This window comes from Meleagris gallopavo, chromosome 1, assembly GCF_000146605.3.
Source record: "Meleagris gallopavo isolate NT-WF06-2002-E0010 breed Aviagen turkey brand Nicholas breeding stock chromosome 1, Turkey_5.1, whole genome shotgun sequence".
Lineage (NCBI taxonomy): Eukaryota > Metazoa > Chordata > Aves > Galliformes > Phasianidae > Meleagris > Meleagris gallopavo.
In genome coordinates, this window is record NC_015011.2 from 77,455,226 (window position 1) to 77,472,130 (window position 16,905).

Consider the following 16,905-nt stretch of genomic DNA (forward strand, 5'->3'; position numbering starts at 1 on the left):
ACAAGTAATTGAAAAAGCCTATCTCACTTTGTCCTATCAAGCAAGCAGAATTTGCTAGTTGCCAAGCTAGCATCTCCTGCTATATATCTGCAAGATACATTTTATTTTAAGCAATTCTTCTTCTCAGGTTTTATTTTGCAAGGACATCTTATTCTTTCTTCTTTTGTCTCAACGTCAGAGGCAGATGATGGTGGTATGGCAGTAAGTATCTAGTATCTAGTAGTAGGTTGCATCTTCCCACCAATATTTGGTTTCATGTTGTTGCTGTGCAACAGGTGGCAGTAGAGGGGCAGTCTGACAATGGGATCTGACATGGAACTGTGCATGAAGCAAAACTGTGGAATTGAATTCCTCCATGCAGGAAAAATGGCAGCCTTTCAAAGATTATTTATAGAGACCAAACAATAAATGCGAGCACAGTGAGGTGGTGAGTGATGTGTTTCAGCAGTGGTGACAGCGATGAGAAAGACGATCCATGTTCTGGATGACCATGCACAGCTGCCACAGCATGAAATGAAAAGCGTCTTGATCTGCATATAATTGGTTAATGATGATGACTGTGTTGAAAAATAGTGTTTTGTAGCTAAGAATTGGCTCTACTAAGTAGTGTTACGGTGCTTTTTGTATCTGTTATAGTTTCCATGGAAATAAATAGGAAGCATCACTTTCAGACTGACCCACATCTGTATAAATGGCCAGCCTCCACAGGTAGGTCAGGAGCAGGTACTGTGGTGCACAGTGTGTAAAGAGTTACACCTGGAGCTGAAACAACTCAGGGCTTAATGGGCAGCAAATAAAGGTGAGTTCTGGATGATTAAGCCACTTCTCAGAATAACTGTTAAATGCTGCCTTTAGAAGTAAATACTGAATGAAGCAGACCTCATCCCAAACGTTGCCTGCACTGCACTTTTGCCTTACAACATTGACGCAGCTGGTTCACTGACACGTATGGTAAATGTATGTTTCACCAGAAAAAGTACATGCTGGGCATGTATTCTCGAAATATATGCCAGTTTGGGCTGACCAAGAAATCTTAAAAAAAAGAAAAGAAAAAAAAAAACACAAACGTGTTTACAAGGCAGTTAAAATGCCAAGTTACTGCCTTACAGCCGAGTGGTTCAGTTTCCCATGAGCTTGTACCAGAAGAACAACAAGCCCACATGCAAGTAAATGTAAGATTGCAGCAAGCTTCATTCTGCTCCAATTCGTGTATTATTGTTTCAGTCACACGATACTACCCATTACTTTCCTCCAGATTGCCCACTTTAGAGAAAAGCGGCACTGACAGATAACTTTTTGCCAGAAAGCGGAAAGATCTGCCGTATGAGACCGCCGCCGCTCATTTCAGCTCCGCGGCTCTGCGCTCAGTGTGTGGTGAAGCCTTCACTCTTCGCGCTCCGGGCTGGAAACGGCGACGCCCCGGCCCACGGCAGCTGCCTTCGGATCCGCGCCCGTCCTGCGCGGGGGCGGGCAGGGAGCTCGGTGTCTCGCCGCCCTCTTTCCTGCCGCCTAGCTGCTGTTGCTGCTGCTGCTGTAGCTGCCACCGCCGGCAGGAAGTTGGAGACGGGCTGGTTTCGCTCCGCGCCGGCCGGGGCTGGGCTGCGTCGCCGGCTTCTCTGCGCGCCGGGACCCTGCTATGGGGACGTAGCGGGGCGCGGAGCCATGCGCGGACTGGCGCTGCCCCGCAGCTCGCTGGGGATGGTAAGTCACTCAGAGGGGGTTCCGCCGCACCCCGAGCTCGGGACGGGTCTGCGGGCAGCGGTTCGGAAGGGGCGAGCTGGGAGATGTCGGCCCCGGATCCGCAGCCGGGTGAGCCCTCCGCTGTGGGATCGATCCGGGGATTCGGTTCGTAGGCCACTGCCGGGGTTCGTATTACCCCGCGGCAGCGCCCCGCAGCGGCCATTTTCTCTCGCTGAGGGGAGCGGGGGGCGCCGGCCGGGGGGTCCGTCCCGGGGATAGGCGGGGTTGCGCCGTTTCCGGGATTTATCCCTGAATCAGGGAACGCACGGCTGGATTTACAGGAATGCGTGACTTCCCAGAGGCCGTTAACTCCCGAGGCACCGCGGGCCGCTCCCGTTCGCGAGGCTGCCGCTGCCCCGGGGCGCTGGGGGGGCTCCGCGGTCAGGCAGTCACAGTGTCTGTGGGAGCTGTTGCTGTCTGCTGTGCCGCCCTGTGCAGGGCGAGCGGCGGCTGTGCCCGACCTCTGCAGCTGGGGGGGCATTACAAAGCGAGTTGGCTGGTAAATTTCCTTCTTGGCTCTCCTGGGTCCAATTTCTAAGTCTTTCTCAAGCTTCAGCTGGCTGACTGTCTTGTCCTTCAGCTTCTGGCAAGGCAGCATGGTTGGGGCTGCGAAGCACTCCACCCCTTCACCTAGCTGCAGAGCACTAGCGTCTCAGAGCCTGGTTGGCATTTGTAGAGATGGCTTGCATACAGGTTTTAAAGCAGTAAACCTGAAAAAGCACATTTCCTAATGATAACCACATGACCTAACAATAGTAGTATGTGTATTTTGCTGTAATTCATATGCTATATGTAATATTATTGATGTTGTTAGAAACAAAATGCACAAGAGGTATTGAACTTCTTAATATGTTACCTTGTCCTCAGTTACATAATGTGGTGGAGGAAGAGTGCTCCTTAGTAAGACTACTTTTCTTTTTCAGGGAATTATTTCCCTCCTACTTACATTTGGTCAAAGTCAACTTCATAATTATCTGTAATAAGCATGCCTTTTCCTTAAAATCATGCTATTTTCATCAGCATTACAATTCCCGCTATGTTGCTTGTCCTTTATCTACAACTTATTTTCCTTTCTACATTCACTCTCATGGCCTTTCTTACTTCTTTGATGCCTCTATTCTGTTTTTCTAATTCTTAAAAATTTACTGTAACTTGTTTGTATGTGTTCTCTTCATGTTCTTAACCTCATTTCCTTGTCCTCTGTGTTTTCACAGTGGTTGATTTTGAAGGTTAAGGTTTTGGAACTGGAAGCCTCTTTTTACAAGAGCTGTAAACTCAGCTGCCATGTTTGTTACCAGAGGCATTGGGCCCCATATTTTGTTCGCAGTGTGAACAGCAACAAGTGTCTGTTGAGGTTTCAGACCAGGGCAAGCATGCGATACTGGAAAACAGAAGTTTCCCAGCTTCCAGAAATCTGTGAAATTCCTAAGTCGGAACAGTGTCTTTGTCCTAGGAGCCCTGTGTATGTTTCTCCTGCTGATGGATGTGGTGGTTGCTTTTGGAGTCTGGGCATATTCCTGGTGGGGACCCCTACTCCTCAGCTGGGTGTTGGCCTAAAAAGTATGTCTCTGTGTGTTTGGAACCTGTCACTTGTATGTTTCTTGTGAGATCTGTTAGTTTTTTCTTTGGAAGAAACAGAGAATAGCCATCCTGTTTCATCTTCTCTGTGGTGTTCATGACTTTGGGACTTACTTCTCAGCTGCCTCTTTTACAGGGTGGTGTTTTTTAATCATTTTTCTTGTAGCAGCTGTTCTGTAGCTCTGACCATTGTCATTTCTGGGTTAACTCTCATTCTTAGGACTGGGGACCAGCCCAATAGTCTGGATTCCAAATGCAGGGTCCTCATGGATTTGTATGTAACAGCACATTCTGTTTTGTTCTCAAGTCCCTTCCTAAGAGTTCATAGCATCTGCTTGGATTTCTGATTGCTTTGTCCATCCAAGTTCATTCAATTTGTATCTGCTTATTAATGCAATTTGAATTTCTATTTTTGATGACTTCCAGCCAAATGAAACATGCTGTTATCTGGGCCTGTGCCAATCTGCATTACATGGTAATTTCAGTTTTCACAAGCAATCAGTATTGCCAGTTTGGATGGCTTTATTTTTTTAATCTACAGGTTTTCTTTGAACTAGCCTTATTATTTGAGGTAAAAACAATCTTTGGTCATCCCAAGGTGGCTTTGCTTTTATTTGGGACAGAGCAGGATATTCTATGTTATGGTCTTGGCCTTGTCCCTGTGCTTTCTTGGCATGCCTGGAAATCCAGCCTCGTGAACCTGAGAACAGAAAGAGGATCTCAAGGAAACATCACTCCATTTTTCTGTTAAACAGAGGTTGTCAGTTCTAAGGAATTGGGTTCAGCACGTGGTAATTACTTGACTCCTAAAAAAATCCATGTAGTGAATCGCTGATACAGGGATCTGAGTGCGGCCCCAGGACAGCTGCCCAGCTTAGCAGCTGCTCTCTCAAAATTAAAGCCCTGGGAAGGGAAGTGTGAAGGGGGAGGCCCCCATCAGAACAGTGCTCTGATTTGAGGTGTGTGGCTGCACCCTCAGGGTCAGACTGCTGGGTGGTGGTTGTGTGCGCGCGCTCAGGATGCAGGCACAATCTCCTGGTTTTAGACAAAACCCAAAATTCCACCATTTGATCTTCATAAAATGGAGGATTATGTATAATAATAGTTAATGTATCATCCTCGTGACCTTTCCAGGTTTTAGTGAGCAATGAAAAAAGCTTCCTGTAAATGTTGCTTTAACACACATTTCTCAGTGCTTAAAGCAGAAGTGGCTGGTTTCCCATGCATCTTTGTACATCAAACTAAAAACTCTAAAAACCTCAAAGAAGGAGCTTTTGGTGATGGCTGAAGCAGTCACACAAGAAAGGTAATGCTGCACCCTGATTTCTTTGGAGTCTCCTCACTCTTGCTTTTTTCCCAACTCCCAGACCTGCTAATTTGTATGACTCACTGTTGTATCAACTGCAGCTGTCAGCCACTAAGTTGTGTGGAAGGCCTGAAAAGGAGCTGGGATTGCCTCCCAGGTGATGAGCACACATGTGTGGCTGTCACCTGGAGGAGTGTAATGGTTTGAGAAAGCTGTGCATGTTTTCACCTGCAGTATTTTGTTTATTTCTCCGTCAGTTTCAGAAGTGAAGCCTTGAGTTTCTGCTGACTCGTTTTTCCTGGGCAGTCCTCATTAGCTAAAACCATGAATCACCGGTGTGCACAATGTGGTTTGGTGGTTTGAGTTATCATTCAGCTTCAGTAATCCAGGCTGTCCATTTTTCTGAGCAGTGCTGGTTTTTGGGCACTTGTTTGTTGGTTTTTGGGCACTTGTTTGCTCTCCTTGCAAGTGAGATGAGAGCATAGTGTTGTATGTCCAGCAGTGAAAAATCGCTCATTTCAGTTGTACAGGACCTGTAAACTCTGTCTTGGTGACCTGCTACCTAGACTTGAGGCTTCCTTGCTCGATAATTTCCTGAACTCTGTTAGGTTTATCATGGGTGTAAACAAGTGTAATTGCTGAATGGTCTGGGAGTTGCTTAAGATGGTGGTGGTTTTTTTTTTTTCTTTCTTTCTTTTTTTTTTAAGGGCTGAATCATTGGTTGTGAGTCATCTGTGGTCTGACACACTCTGATCCTCAGATTTCGATCAGTAATAATGAATGTGCTGATTCTGGTTTGATTACACTTATTGATATGCTTTCACTTAATCTGAATGATTGCAAACACCTTTCCTGTTTTCCTTTCCTTTCTGAAGATGTATCTGCCCAATCTTGCATCTGTTTTTGGCTTGATCTTTGATGCTTCCTTCTGTTGTTTATATTACTGGCTTGTTTGACTTTTGGACTAGCTGTATATATTCCCTTGTTGGAAGATTCATCATTTTTGTTGTTACTATCAGACCATCTGTGTGAATGATCTTTTACCCATTTTCCTGCAGACAGTCAATCTTGTGAGACTGTTAGCTGCTGGAACAAATTTTGTTTCTTACTTAATTTTGGAATGTTTGCATTTATCCTGTGGTCAGCTAATCAAGCCTGAAATGATAGCTATTTGAATTTGTGATTTCTTTTATTTTTTTTTTTTAACTTGTTACCATTTTAGCAGCTGGTGTATTGAATATGTCTGTTGTGTGACAGAGAGCACTGAAATTCTTGGAAAAAACTGAGTTATTGCTTTGTCAGAGTTTGCCAAGCCCTATCCTTCTTAAGGTTTTAAATGTGTTAACTTTCTCCTCCAAGGCTTCAATTTTGGGAGAGAAACAGGGTAGTGTGGGACTGTCATAGCCATCTCTTTTTGCATATCCTCTCTGAAGATTGCAACCACAAAACTGGTATCAGCGTTGTGGTTTACCCTTACTGGTTTGCTGCTCTTTTGCTACAGCTCTCCAGCTTTCCCCCCCGACCCCCCCTCCCCCGGAAAAAAAAAAAAAAGGCAAAAAGAGAGCTCTGCAGTTGTAGTTGTGCCTGTGCAGCAAGGTACCTTACTGATTTCAAAAACGAAAGCTGGGAACACATTGCAATGTAGAGAAGTTAATATAATGAAGCTCAGTGTGAAATTGTGTGGGCAGGAGAGAGGGAGAGATGGTATTCCTTTTCATTTTGATGTTGTTTAATTTTTGCTTGTCTGAATGCATGGTTGGAATACGTGTCCAGAGTCCATTTTTTCTGTTGGGCCTGCAGACTAAGGTCATCTTCATGTATTGTGCTGAGTCTGCCTACATTCTCATGCGCAGGGTCTTTGGCTGATTAGTCATCTGTTCCCTGGTCCTAGCAGGAGGCAGACCTTTTGGCCATGACACAAAAAGCACATTTCTCAATTCTACTGCTGGGAATGGTGTCCTTCGTTACCAATTCAAGCTGTTCTTTTAACCCTTTGTTCTGCTGTTCCTTCCACTGCATACAAAAAAAGCACACATCGTACTGCAGTCAAGGAAATCATAATATTTTTATTGTTAAAATAAATGATATTAATAACATAATCATTTTATAAAGTAATCCTAATTAAATTATTGTATTATAATATAATATTTTATTATTAAAATTCTTGATAACAGTAACCTTCAAAATTAAAAATAGCAAGTAAATCTTAAAGGAGTAAAAAAGAAAAAGTCTAGAGCTTTGTGGCAGACTGTTCGGACTGACTGCTAACAGTATCAGTTTAAAATGAAAAATGTATTTGCTGGGGAGAAGTCGAAAACCTAACTTTCCCACTTCTCTAGGGCTGGCCTGCTCAAAAAAAATTTGGAAGCTTCTCTGTACTTTATCTATTGTGATATCATCCTGTGCCTTTTTATTCCAGACTTGCCATCTGCTTTACTTATTCAGTTGTTCTGCAAGTACTGGATGCGCTCTTCTCTCTGGAACTGTTTCTAGATTGACATGTTCTTTTCCTTAATGAAAACATTCCTTTGCTCTTGAGTAATTTTCCTGCAAGCTGCAGCATCTTCAAGGCATTCCATCTACATATTGTATATCACAAAAAATATTTTGCTCTGTGTACAGCTAGCTTGTATTATAATAGAGGTGACAAGCATGACTCCCTCTAATACTGAACTCTGCTGAAGTCAGCTGTGCAGTCTGCCAGGAGATGAGAGATTCTCTAACGTTTTTCTTTGTTTTTCTCCCTGTTTGCAGGTTATCCTAACATTTGCCTGTGTGCTGATGGATGAATCAGAAGGAATTCCTCCAGTGCCATATATGCTGCAGCTCCGTCGGGTAACTTTGGATAGAAGAGGTCCCTTTAACATCTTGAGGAGAGAAAAGAGGCAGGTGCAGTGTCAGCTTGGACAATACCTACATCCCAAAAGGACCCACTGCTGCATGAGGTGCCATGCAGGTACAGTACAATAGAATAAGTGCATTACTCTTCACCTCAGTTGCATTCCCTCGTCCCGTGCTCTCAAACTATCTTGTCCTATAGCTACATCAGTGCTCCATTTCCTTGATAGCAATTCTTTCTCCCTGTCTCTTCTCTTGGACTGTCAGTCTCCTCCATGCTTGTGAGAAGAAGCATGCTCAGTCCTTTCCCTGTTGACTCCAGGGTTTCTTTGAGGATTCAGTGACTCCAATTCTCCTTAAGGCAAAACGTGTATCTTCCTGTCAGATCTCTCTTAAGCTGTTTTTGTTGCAGGTACCTACAAGGCAAAAGACTGTAAATGGCCTGACCAGGCCCCTGTCTGTCTTCCCTGTCCTAATGGCACATTCACAGCTGTTGACAACATCATGAAAAAATGCTACCAGTGTACACGGTGCCGCACAGGTGAGTTATCCGTGGGTCCTGAGGAAAATGGGTGGTGTTAGTAGGTGAGAGTCTGGAGGGGATGGAAAGATGAGTGAGCAAGCCTGGAAAAAAAGTGACTGAGTGGGTACAGGGACAGTGTAAGGGAAGGGATTCACGGACAACCAGGATAAGACTTGCAAAGTTACTACAGTCTGAGATGCTGTTTGCAGCCTTTGTTCTTTTTTTTTCTTCCTGTGTGTAGATTAGGGGCTAATAACACCTGTTGTCTTAACAGTGGTCTCAGCTGAAGGTAGGGTTAGTACAGTCACTTTTCATTCCTTTCCTCAGAATTGCAGCAGATAGAAGAGACCCCATGCACCCTAAAGCAGGATACTGTATGTGGCTGTCGGAAGAATCAATATCAGTTTGGCCAGACTGATTTCTTCCAGTGCAAGAACTGCAGCCCATGTGTTAATGGAGTTATTGCCAACTGTGAGTATAGCCTGGGTATGGTACAGATCTATCTATTGGCAGCTGCCATTAAGATAGATGATAGCATCCTTCTCCTTGCTTGCTAAGGTGCTGTAGCAGCTTGCCTTTAAGTGATCTCAGCTTTGGGACAACTCTGTTTTGCTTGCCTGCTTTCCTGAGGAAGACTGTCATTTTTTGCCTGCCTTGGAATCAATTCCTGTTTTCTATCACAGGTTCTACCTTAATTGTATGTTTTCTTGCGTGGGCTATCATGATATACTTACTACTTAATTTCAGTAGCTCTGTCTTCCTTGCATGTACTGAAGTAAGATCTTCATGTTTGAATGCCATTTTCCTACTTGGCTTTCCTCTTTTTTTCTTTCCCTGGATATTTCTCCTTATGCTCATTGCATTTCCCTTACTAACTGCTCTATGCGCTGCAAGTATAAAGGCTGAAAATGCCACTGTTGTCAGTGTCCAGCTGAACTGCTTGTCAGTTGAACCATCACTGTATACTGTGCAGCGTCTTAATGTAATACTGAGGTATACCAACTGGCATTGCATCGCCATCACTGTGATGTGGGGATGGTGCAGATATCTAAAGATCTAGCCATGTTAGCTATCCCAACCTGTCTCCTTTCTAGTGGGGGGTCAGAGATGTTAACCTCATTCTGTTTGCCACCCTCCAATTTGTCCTGAAGTCTAATTCTGTCCCTTAAATGCTCCTTACCTCGCTGTCCTAAAGCAATCCCCTCTTCCTCAGAAATTCTGCTTCTCCTGTCCCCTTCAGTGTGATTTTTTTTTTTCTTTTTTTGGTCTCTTTGTTAAATGCATTCCCTGTGGAGTTTAATGAACTCAGTTACAGTTTTTGTGCTTACACCTGCTCTCAGTATACACTGTCCTTGAGTGACTTCATTCCCTTGTCTGATCTTTGTCTTGTCCCTCACGTGTAACAGAATGTATGCTGCTTATTCTAGTGTCTTTTTACCTCTCTTCTTTTAATTTTGTCCTTTCTTCATTACTCTTGCCTGCTTTTTAATATTTTTTTTATTTTAGCATCTGTGCTGTGGCTTGCTTAAAAGCAATAGCTTTTCAATTTCTCGCCCTTCATAATCACAGAACAACAGATCACAAGTGTGAATATGTATGTCCCATGGCTTGAAGTGATTTCTCCCTGCCGTGGCCTGACTTCCTCAGCAGTCCCAGCTGCTCAGAGACCACTTCTTCCTCATTTTTTGCCTAATGCAATTTCCCCTTCCTGTCACACTTGAACTGGAGTGACTTTCCCCATTCTGCATTGCAACAATTTTTATCCATCAGACCCATCTCAGATGCAGTCTTTTTTTTTTCTTCTCCTTTTCCCAACCTCAACAGAGGTGTCTGACCTACCAGAACAGTGATGCCCTCACCTTTATTATTATTTTCTTCTTCCCCAGCCCCAAGTAAATTGAATGTTCTTTCTCCAGTAACAGTTCTTCAGGCTCAAAGAGGAATAATCTCTCACCTGTCTTGGGGTGAATTTTTCCCCTTTTGGATTCTTTGTTGTCCAGATATTGGTAAGAGTTTCTTCTTTTCTCTGCAGGTTCAAAGGACAGAGATGCAATTTGCAGGTGTAAGCCTATGTTCTTCCTGACACTTAATAACGTTTGCAAGCATTGCAACAGGTAGGCTTTTTTTCTTTTTCTCCGTATGACTCTCGAATAGGAGAGAGAGCTGACTCAAGTTCTATAAGGGGAGGGAATTTTTCTCAAGGTTCTGTCCATCTTGATTTTACACGACTCTGGCTTTTTGAGGCAATTAGTATTGTCCTCCATTCCAGTCCTCTCCATGTAGTCATTGTGGAGAACCACTGAGAACCACAGTCAGTAGGCACACTACATTGCTCTGCTTTGCAGGCACCTCTGGACTCATTCTAGGATTGTTGCAAATGTCTGGTGTTGCACGCTCACATCTGATTTACTCTTTCAGCTGCGTTGGAGAAGAATGCTTGCAATGCAATAGCCCAGTGACTACCTCTCCGAATTCATCTGAGCTGAGTGCGTACTGGGGAAACTCAGGGACAATGGAATCTTTTCAGTGCAAACTTTTGTTTTCTTGACATTGCCTGTCAACCCCTTGCTTTCTCTACTGTTTCAAATCATTATTCTTTTTCTCATTATCATTTGCATGCGCTCCCTTGCTCTTCTTTCTCATGCACTTAAGTACTTAGCTGTTCCTTTCTCAGTCACTCACTCATTTGCCCTCTCCCTTTTGTCCAGATGGGAACCTTGTTCTTGGCATCATTGTGGCGGTAATTGTAGTTATCTGTGTCCTCTACATTGTAAATAAAACAGTGAAGCTGGTTCAGAAAAATGGGATAGCTGCTTCTTTCTACTCATGTGGTGAGTATAGCAGCATGTGCTGTGATACTATTTGTGATAGGCATCACTCAGCTGTGAGAATGTATGCATGCACACGTGTGTGAGGAAAACAGTAGGATGCATTACTCTGCTCTGATACAAGGCTAGAGGGAACATGAAAACTCATCAGCCAAGCTTGCTGGTGTATTTCCTGCAGATCTGCTTCTGTGCTGTGACTGGAAGTGCATGTGAGCTCATTTCTGGCAGATGACAGTTAGCTATAAAAACCTTTTGAGGTCAGAATTGTGAATAGCTGCTTTCCTGTTTTCTCTGGGAAGAGAGGAAGTGAAAATAATTTGTTTTCTTTCTTTTTTATTCGAGTATCTTTGCCACAGACAAGCAAGGAGCCTGTATCTGAGGTGAGCAAGACGATGATTATAAGAGCTTCCCTTCCTCTCTCAACCATGTTAACCTGGGATCCAGAATAACACTGTTCCCCATGGGCTGTTTTCAAGCCTTATGTTTTCACATAAGCTGAATAATACAGCTGTTTAATTCAAAAGTCTTTCATTGTAGCAGGTGGAATTATTAAAATTTTACTTTCTTTTTGCTAGGAGGTGCTTTTCAAGCTCCTGACTTTTTTCTTTCTGGATGCATTGTTTTTTCAGACAGCTAATCCTTAATCCCATTGTCTCCTTATTTATTTTAAGATGAGAAAATTTAGATGATTTTATTTCACTTCAGAACTTCAACCCATAAGCCAGTGTTTCCTCAGGTGATCAGCAGCAATTAAGAGCAATAGCCAAGGTAGGGTTCCCACAGTGTTACAAAGAGGGTTGTTGAGAGAGATGGCCTGTGGAACTTCTAGAATGGCCGTGAGTTGGGATTCCAGGTTTTCTTCAAGGTTTCCATTTTCTTGATGTTAAAAGAAGAATTAAATTCCTTATGAAATAGGCTTTTGATGCTTTCTGCTTAAAAAAGAGAGATAGGAAAAATTCAAACTTCAGCACCTGCTTCCCACCTATCTTTGCTACGTTTTCTTTTATAAAGCTGGTGATTCCTTGCAATGGGAGTACTGTGCTACTGTGGGTGATTGTGAACTAAGACATTGTTTCTTTCAGGTGGAGGCAAAAGGAAGTGCAATTGCTGTGCTTCCCGAGATCCAGAAAGAAAAAGAATTGCTAGTGAATGCAACACCACCATCTGTACCTCTGTTACAAAGTTCACATGAGCTACCAGACTGTGTCAGACCTGCCAGAAAGAGGCAGCTTCCAGACAGTAAGTGTAACTCTGGTATCCCTCCCAGGGAGGGATCAGGAGTTGATTATGCAGATATGGTTGGGAGGATGGATGAGACCTTACCAGGTGTGCATGCCCTGTGTATGTGCATGCATACTTCATGCATGGCACAGCACAAAGAAGCCTGACCAGCATCTATGAGCCTACATAGGAGTAAACATCAACACAAGTCTTTCCTGTTGCCGATTTTTGCAACCAGCAAAATGATTGTCTCATATGCTGCCATAGTGTAAGTCTTAATGCCTTTCTTTTTTTTAAACATAAACGTGGCAGCAAGGCCCTAAGCTTGTATGTTTAAGTCTGCTTGTAACCTTATAAATGTATATGGAAGTATCACATTGTTTTTTGAAGGTTAAGAGTGAGTCTGGACATCGTGTGGGTCTATAGAAGACCTGAACAGAGGGGCAATGCACAGTCCTAAGACACATTCCCCTTGAGGCTGCAGAACCCTGATTCTCACACTTTATTTCTTCTCTTCTTTCAGACCCTGCTATTCTCTACACTGTGGTGGATCATGTACCACCATCTCGGTGGAAAGAGTTTGTGAGGCGTCTGGGTCTGACTGACTATGATCTGGAGCGAATTGAGATGGAGCATCGACGTTTACGAGATGCCCAGTATGAAATGGTCAGACTCTGGAAGCTACAGATGGGCCATGCTGCAACTGTGGAGCACATCAGCTGCGTTCTCAACCAAATGGAGCTGAGTGGCTGCAGTGAAGCTATTCAAGAGGCTTTGCTAAATCAGAACTCTCATCAACCTTGCAGTTTCCACAGTCATCTTTGATCTTTCCCTTTGCTCTGACTTCTGAGAGAGGATCACAACTCCGTTTCTTGTCTTCCTCTTCCCATTCCCCCCTACCTTTCTATCCTTCCTTAAATGAGTTGTTGGAAACAGCAGCAGCATATGCTGGACGTTTGCTTTGCAACCACCATGTTAGTTCAACTCTTTTTAAACCAAGAGATACCTCTGCAACAGCTCCTTTCCCAAAGAGGGAAAGCACCTCATAAAGGAAGTGATTGTGGACTCTGATCAAGATGAAAATAGAAGCTCAGAGTGACGTGATAGCTCAGCTACTCTGCAGACAAGTTGTTGCTGAAGCAGGTGCTTCACTCACCATGTGATAGGCTAACTGGCAGGGTGACTTGGTTGAACTGGCTGTTCAAATGCTAAAATACTTACTTTTTGCAGATCTATTTTTCTGCAATATCAATACCTAAACTGGCTCACATTGCAGCCATTTGATTGCGAAATCTGACTCAAGGGAAGTTGTGAGAGGACATGCTTGCAACTGGCACGTTACTTCTGGGAGCAGGAGAGGATTGCTCCTATTTGGTATCAGCTACTTATCAAAGTGCTGCACCTTCAGCCATCTTACTATGGCAGAAATTGCAGAGATTCAGAAGAGGTGGCTCAGAGAGAAACAGGAGGACAATATCCTTTTCCCATTATTCCATTTCCCTCTGATTCAAGAGGAATAAGGATTCTGAGCCAGCGGGTCAGATGAAGGGGTTGGTGCTTCTTCTAAAGTTTCTTTCGCGTGTAAAAACCATGTGAGACAGCATTAACAAAACGTGTGCCTGTTTGTTTGTCCGAGTGCAGAGTGGAAAAGAATGCACGTGTCTGTGTGGGTGAGGATGTACCTTTGTACCTGGCAGTGAGTGTCCCTGAAAATCTGTGCTTGCACACAGGTTGGTAGGCTTGTGTCTGCTTGCCTGTCTCTTCCTGAATGATTCACTGAATCTGACCTAGCTGCAAATGGGACTGCGTATATGTACATATATATGAGACATTTTTTAGCAGCTGTTGGATAACTTCACACTACTTTCTAGACTCCATTATGTAAGTGCTACTTGGGTGTAAGAGACATCTGATTCCATCTACAAGCTCTCACCGTCGTTTTCTCATGGCTATTACCCTGAGTGAAGCAGAAGTAGCAAAAAGCAATTAGCCTGCATCAGGTGCAGGTCCACATATTTGTGAATGTGGATTTTTTAAAATCTGTTGTCCCTTGACTAGAGAGAACCTTTCTACTGTAAATACACTAAGTGCTCCAAATTAAAATTCGTATTTTTAACTCTGCCTCCATTCTGCTTTTGTCTGTATCAGTTTCACGTCTTTGGCTGTGGGGGGGGCAGAAAGTGGAGAATGACTTCCAGAAGCAGAAAGCGTGGGCTGTACATGAACTGGGATGTTGCTCTGGTGGAAAAGGTTTGTGTTAAATAAATAAAATTAGTCTTTTCTGTGAAGCTTAGCAGCTTAGGTGCCCTTAAGACACAGAGAGCTGTGAGGGCAGGAACTAGGACTGAAAGCAAGTCATTTCAGACATTTGAGAGTCAAATGGGATGCCTACATATTTAAAGTTAATTTTGAAACTGTGCAAGCATTTGGAGGTTTAGCAAAGAAAAAATTACAGAGGAATAATGATAGATTATACTTCAGTGTTACTCTTGCTGAGGCAAGTATTTATCCAAGTTATCCAAGGAACCAAAACACTATAATCAGACAGTAAGTTCCTCCTGTATTGATGGGAAAACTTGTCGTGTGGAAATGAAATGTGCCCAAGCTGTTAAAGGCTTCAGCTGCCAGCTGTGTCATCTTTAAGTCCCAGTTTCAGCCTTTGTTTTGCCACTTTTTAAAATCAAAGCTCATCATAAAATCCTTTTTATGTTTCTTTGAAAACTTGTGTTCAACAAACAGCAGTATGGCAATAACTAAAGTGCATACTCTTCGTGTTATGGATGAAATGGAAATGAGGTATGCCAATGGCAGGCTGCTGCCAGGCCATCAGAGGCTGCAGGCCCAAACTGATTATACAGAAAGCAATTCACAGTGTTGGGAGGCTTGAGAGGATTTTAAAGACGCCTTCAGAGTAACGAAGCCATTTTGGCACGTTGTGGATATAGTTGTGAGAAGTGAACAGAAGAAATCAACTCATAGAAACTGAATGGCAAAGTTTTTCTACCATTAAGTCAGGTATTCTTTATTAGCAGCACCAGGAAGCACTGGGGTATTTGTATCATAAGCCCTTCCTAGATTATGTGATTCTGAGTCCATTGTATTTCCACAGGTAGTACATATTCATCAATTATCTGTGAAATAATTAACACATACGTGCATATCTCAGGTAGTGATTGATAAGGTTTCCAGTTTTCTAGGGCAACAAGGTTTGTGAAGGGCTTGGAGAATATGCCCTATGAGGAGAGACTGAAGGAACTGGGGCTGTTCAGTCTGGAGAAAAGGAGGCTGAGGAGAAATCTTATTGCTCTATTCAAATACCTGAAAGGTGACTGCAGCAAGAGCAGGCTGGTCTCTTCTCACTGGTGACAGTGACAGGACGAGGGGAAATGGCCTCAGGTTGCACCAGGGTAACTTCAGGTTGGATATCAGGACAAACTTCTTTACAGAAAGGGTTGTTAAGCGCTGGAATAGGCTCCCCAGGGAGGAGGTTGAGTCACCATGCCTGGATGTGTTTAAAAACCTTTTGGATGTGGTTCTCAGGGACATGATTTAGTGAAAGGTTGTTAGGGTAGTATGATTAGGTTGTGGTTGGACTTGGTGATCTAAGGTCTTTTCCAACCTGAATGATTCTATGATTCTATGTGTTGGAAATATTCAAATAATTTTCCAGGACGGTATCTCTAATAAAGCAGATTTTATTCGCAATTGCAATGGCGGGCCTCCTGCAAGCAGGAGTGCACACAGAAAACAGTGTTACATCTTTTATGCCCTATTGCCTGACGCTTCTCTCTCTCCCCTGGTTCCTCATTGGCTGGGTGCTGCAGGTTCACACTCTTTTCCAATGCTTCACTAATCATACAGATACCAAGTAAACACAAATCCTTGCCACCCAAACACAAATATCTTAATTGGTTAATTGCCTTCTGACAATTGCTTTTTTTAACAAACATCTGGTCATAACTTTTGGATGCCTGCTTTACATACAACATAAACATAACCTCTTAATTATTTAATTACCCCTTAGCATTTGTGCCCTTTACACTGGGTCATTGTTCTGGTCATCCATCTGTCCTTGCACAGAGATAAGCTTGGAAGGAGGATAGAGGGGAGTATCTTGGAGCCTGCCTATGGCATCCTAACATTCCCACAGAGTGGGACAGTTCTGCTTTGTGTAAAGGCCCTGACTCCTTGAAAGCTTGTTAAATGTATTTCACTTCTGCTGGCCTAATGAACACCTTACAATATGTTTCCTAGTTCAGAATACTATACCCACATTGTTTAGAACATTTAAAGTCTACTGCAGCTTTGTGAGAAAGAATTTGTCAATAATTCCATTATGTTTCCAAAATGTGTTACTAATACGTAATATGGTAGTTCTACTTTTTACATCAGCTGTTTCTAAGGATATGCTACAGCTTACTTCTTTAGATCAGTTGCCCTTTTCAATATCCAATGCAGAAACATTTTCACTTTCCACACTGTGATTCTATTCCATGGTCTCTTCTACCGTCTAGCGTCTTTTTAGCATCATGACAGTCCAACAGACAGCCTTTTGCTTCAGCCAGTGATCTTCCTCGCCTGCCCTCTAGGCGAGCTTTCGTTGCTGCGCGCTCAGTACAACGCCTATTAGAAGTAATTTATAGTAAATACTTCTTCCAATCAGAAGCAACTCTGATCTTGGGCAGCCACCTTCAGGAACATGGGATTTTTGCATGTTTGTGTGTACATTATTTAAAAAAAAGCCACCGTTATCCATCGAGCGTATCAAACCTCCGGGTTTTCCAACCCACCGCTCCGTCCCCTCGCAGCTCCCCCGCCCGCCGCCTTTGGTACGTCCCGGCGGCCCGCGGTGCGTGCCGGGAGGCTCTGCG

At 43.5% G+C, this 16,905-nt stretch overlaps 2 protein-coding genes across 3 annotated transcripts in view; both read left to right on the plus strand.

Annotated features, from left to right (window-relative positions):
* The first annotated feature begins 1,203 nt into the window (after positions 1-1,203).
* LOC100544064 (tumor necrosis factor receptor superfamily member 1A) lies at positions 1,204-14,155 on the plus strand. Of its 2 annotated transcripts, none has more exons than XM_003202698.4 (10): positions 1,204-1,701; positions 7,379-7,580; positions 7,875-8,003; positions 8,313-8,456; positions 10,018-10,099; positions 10,404-10,471; positions 10,694-10,816; positions 11,156-11,193; positions 11,896-12,052; positions 12,558-14,155. In XM_003202698.4, the coding sequence occupies exons 1-10, from the start codon at positions 1,324-1,326 to the stop codon at positions 12,857-12,859; spliced, it is 1,623 nt and encodes a 540-aa protein (XP_003202746.2). In that variant the 5' UTR covers positions 1,204-1,323; the 3' UTR covers positions 12,860-14,155. The 2 variants fall into 2 exon arrangements, with proteins under 2 accessions (XP_003202746.2, XP_019474037.1); XM_019618492.1 differs by lacking the exon at positions 1,204-1,701 and adding an exon at positions 2,009-2,239.
* A 622-nt stretch (positions 14,156-14,777) lies between these two features.
* LOC100544219 (RNA N6-adenosine-methyltransferase METTL16) overlaps positions 14,778-16,905 on the plus strand; it is a 15,167-nt gene continuing 13,039 nt past the window's right edge. Inside the window, exon 1 of the mRNA XM_019611826.2 lies at positions 14,778-14,830. Within this exon, the coding sequence (XP_019467371.1) occupies positions 14,778-14,830 (53 nt within the window). The remainder of the gene's footprint in view (positions 14,831-16,905) is intronic.

What these genes read in the sequence shown, in the direction of transcription:
- LOC100544064 (XM_003202698.4), top strand. Translation starts at nt 1,324, where the DNA reads ATGAGACCGCCGCCGCTCATTTCAGCTCCGCGGCTCTGCGCTCAGTGT. An exon ending in TAATGGAGTTATTGCCAACT is followed by an intron (nt 8,457 to 10,017) that starts GTGAGTATAGCC and finishes TTTTCTCTGCAG; the next exon opens with GTTCAAAGGACAGAGATGCA. An exon ending in GTTTGCAAGCATTGCAACAG is followed by an intron (nt 10,100 to 10,403) that starts GTAGGCTTTTTT and finishes TTACTCTTTCAG; the next exon opens with CTGCGTTGGAGAAGAATGCT.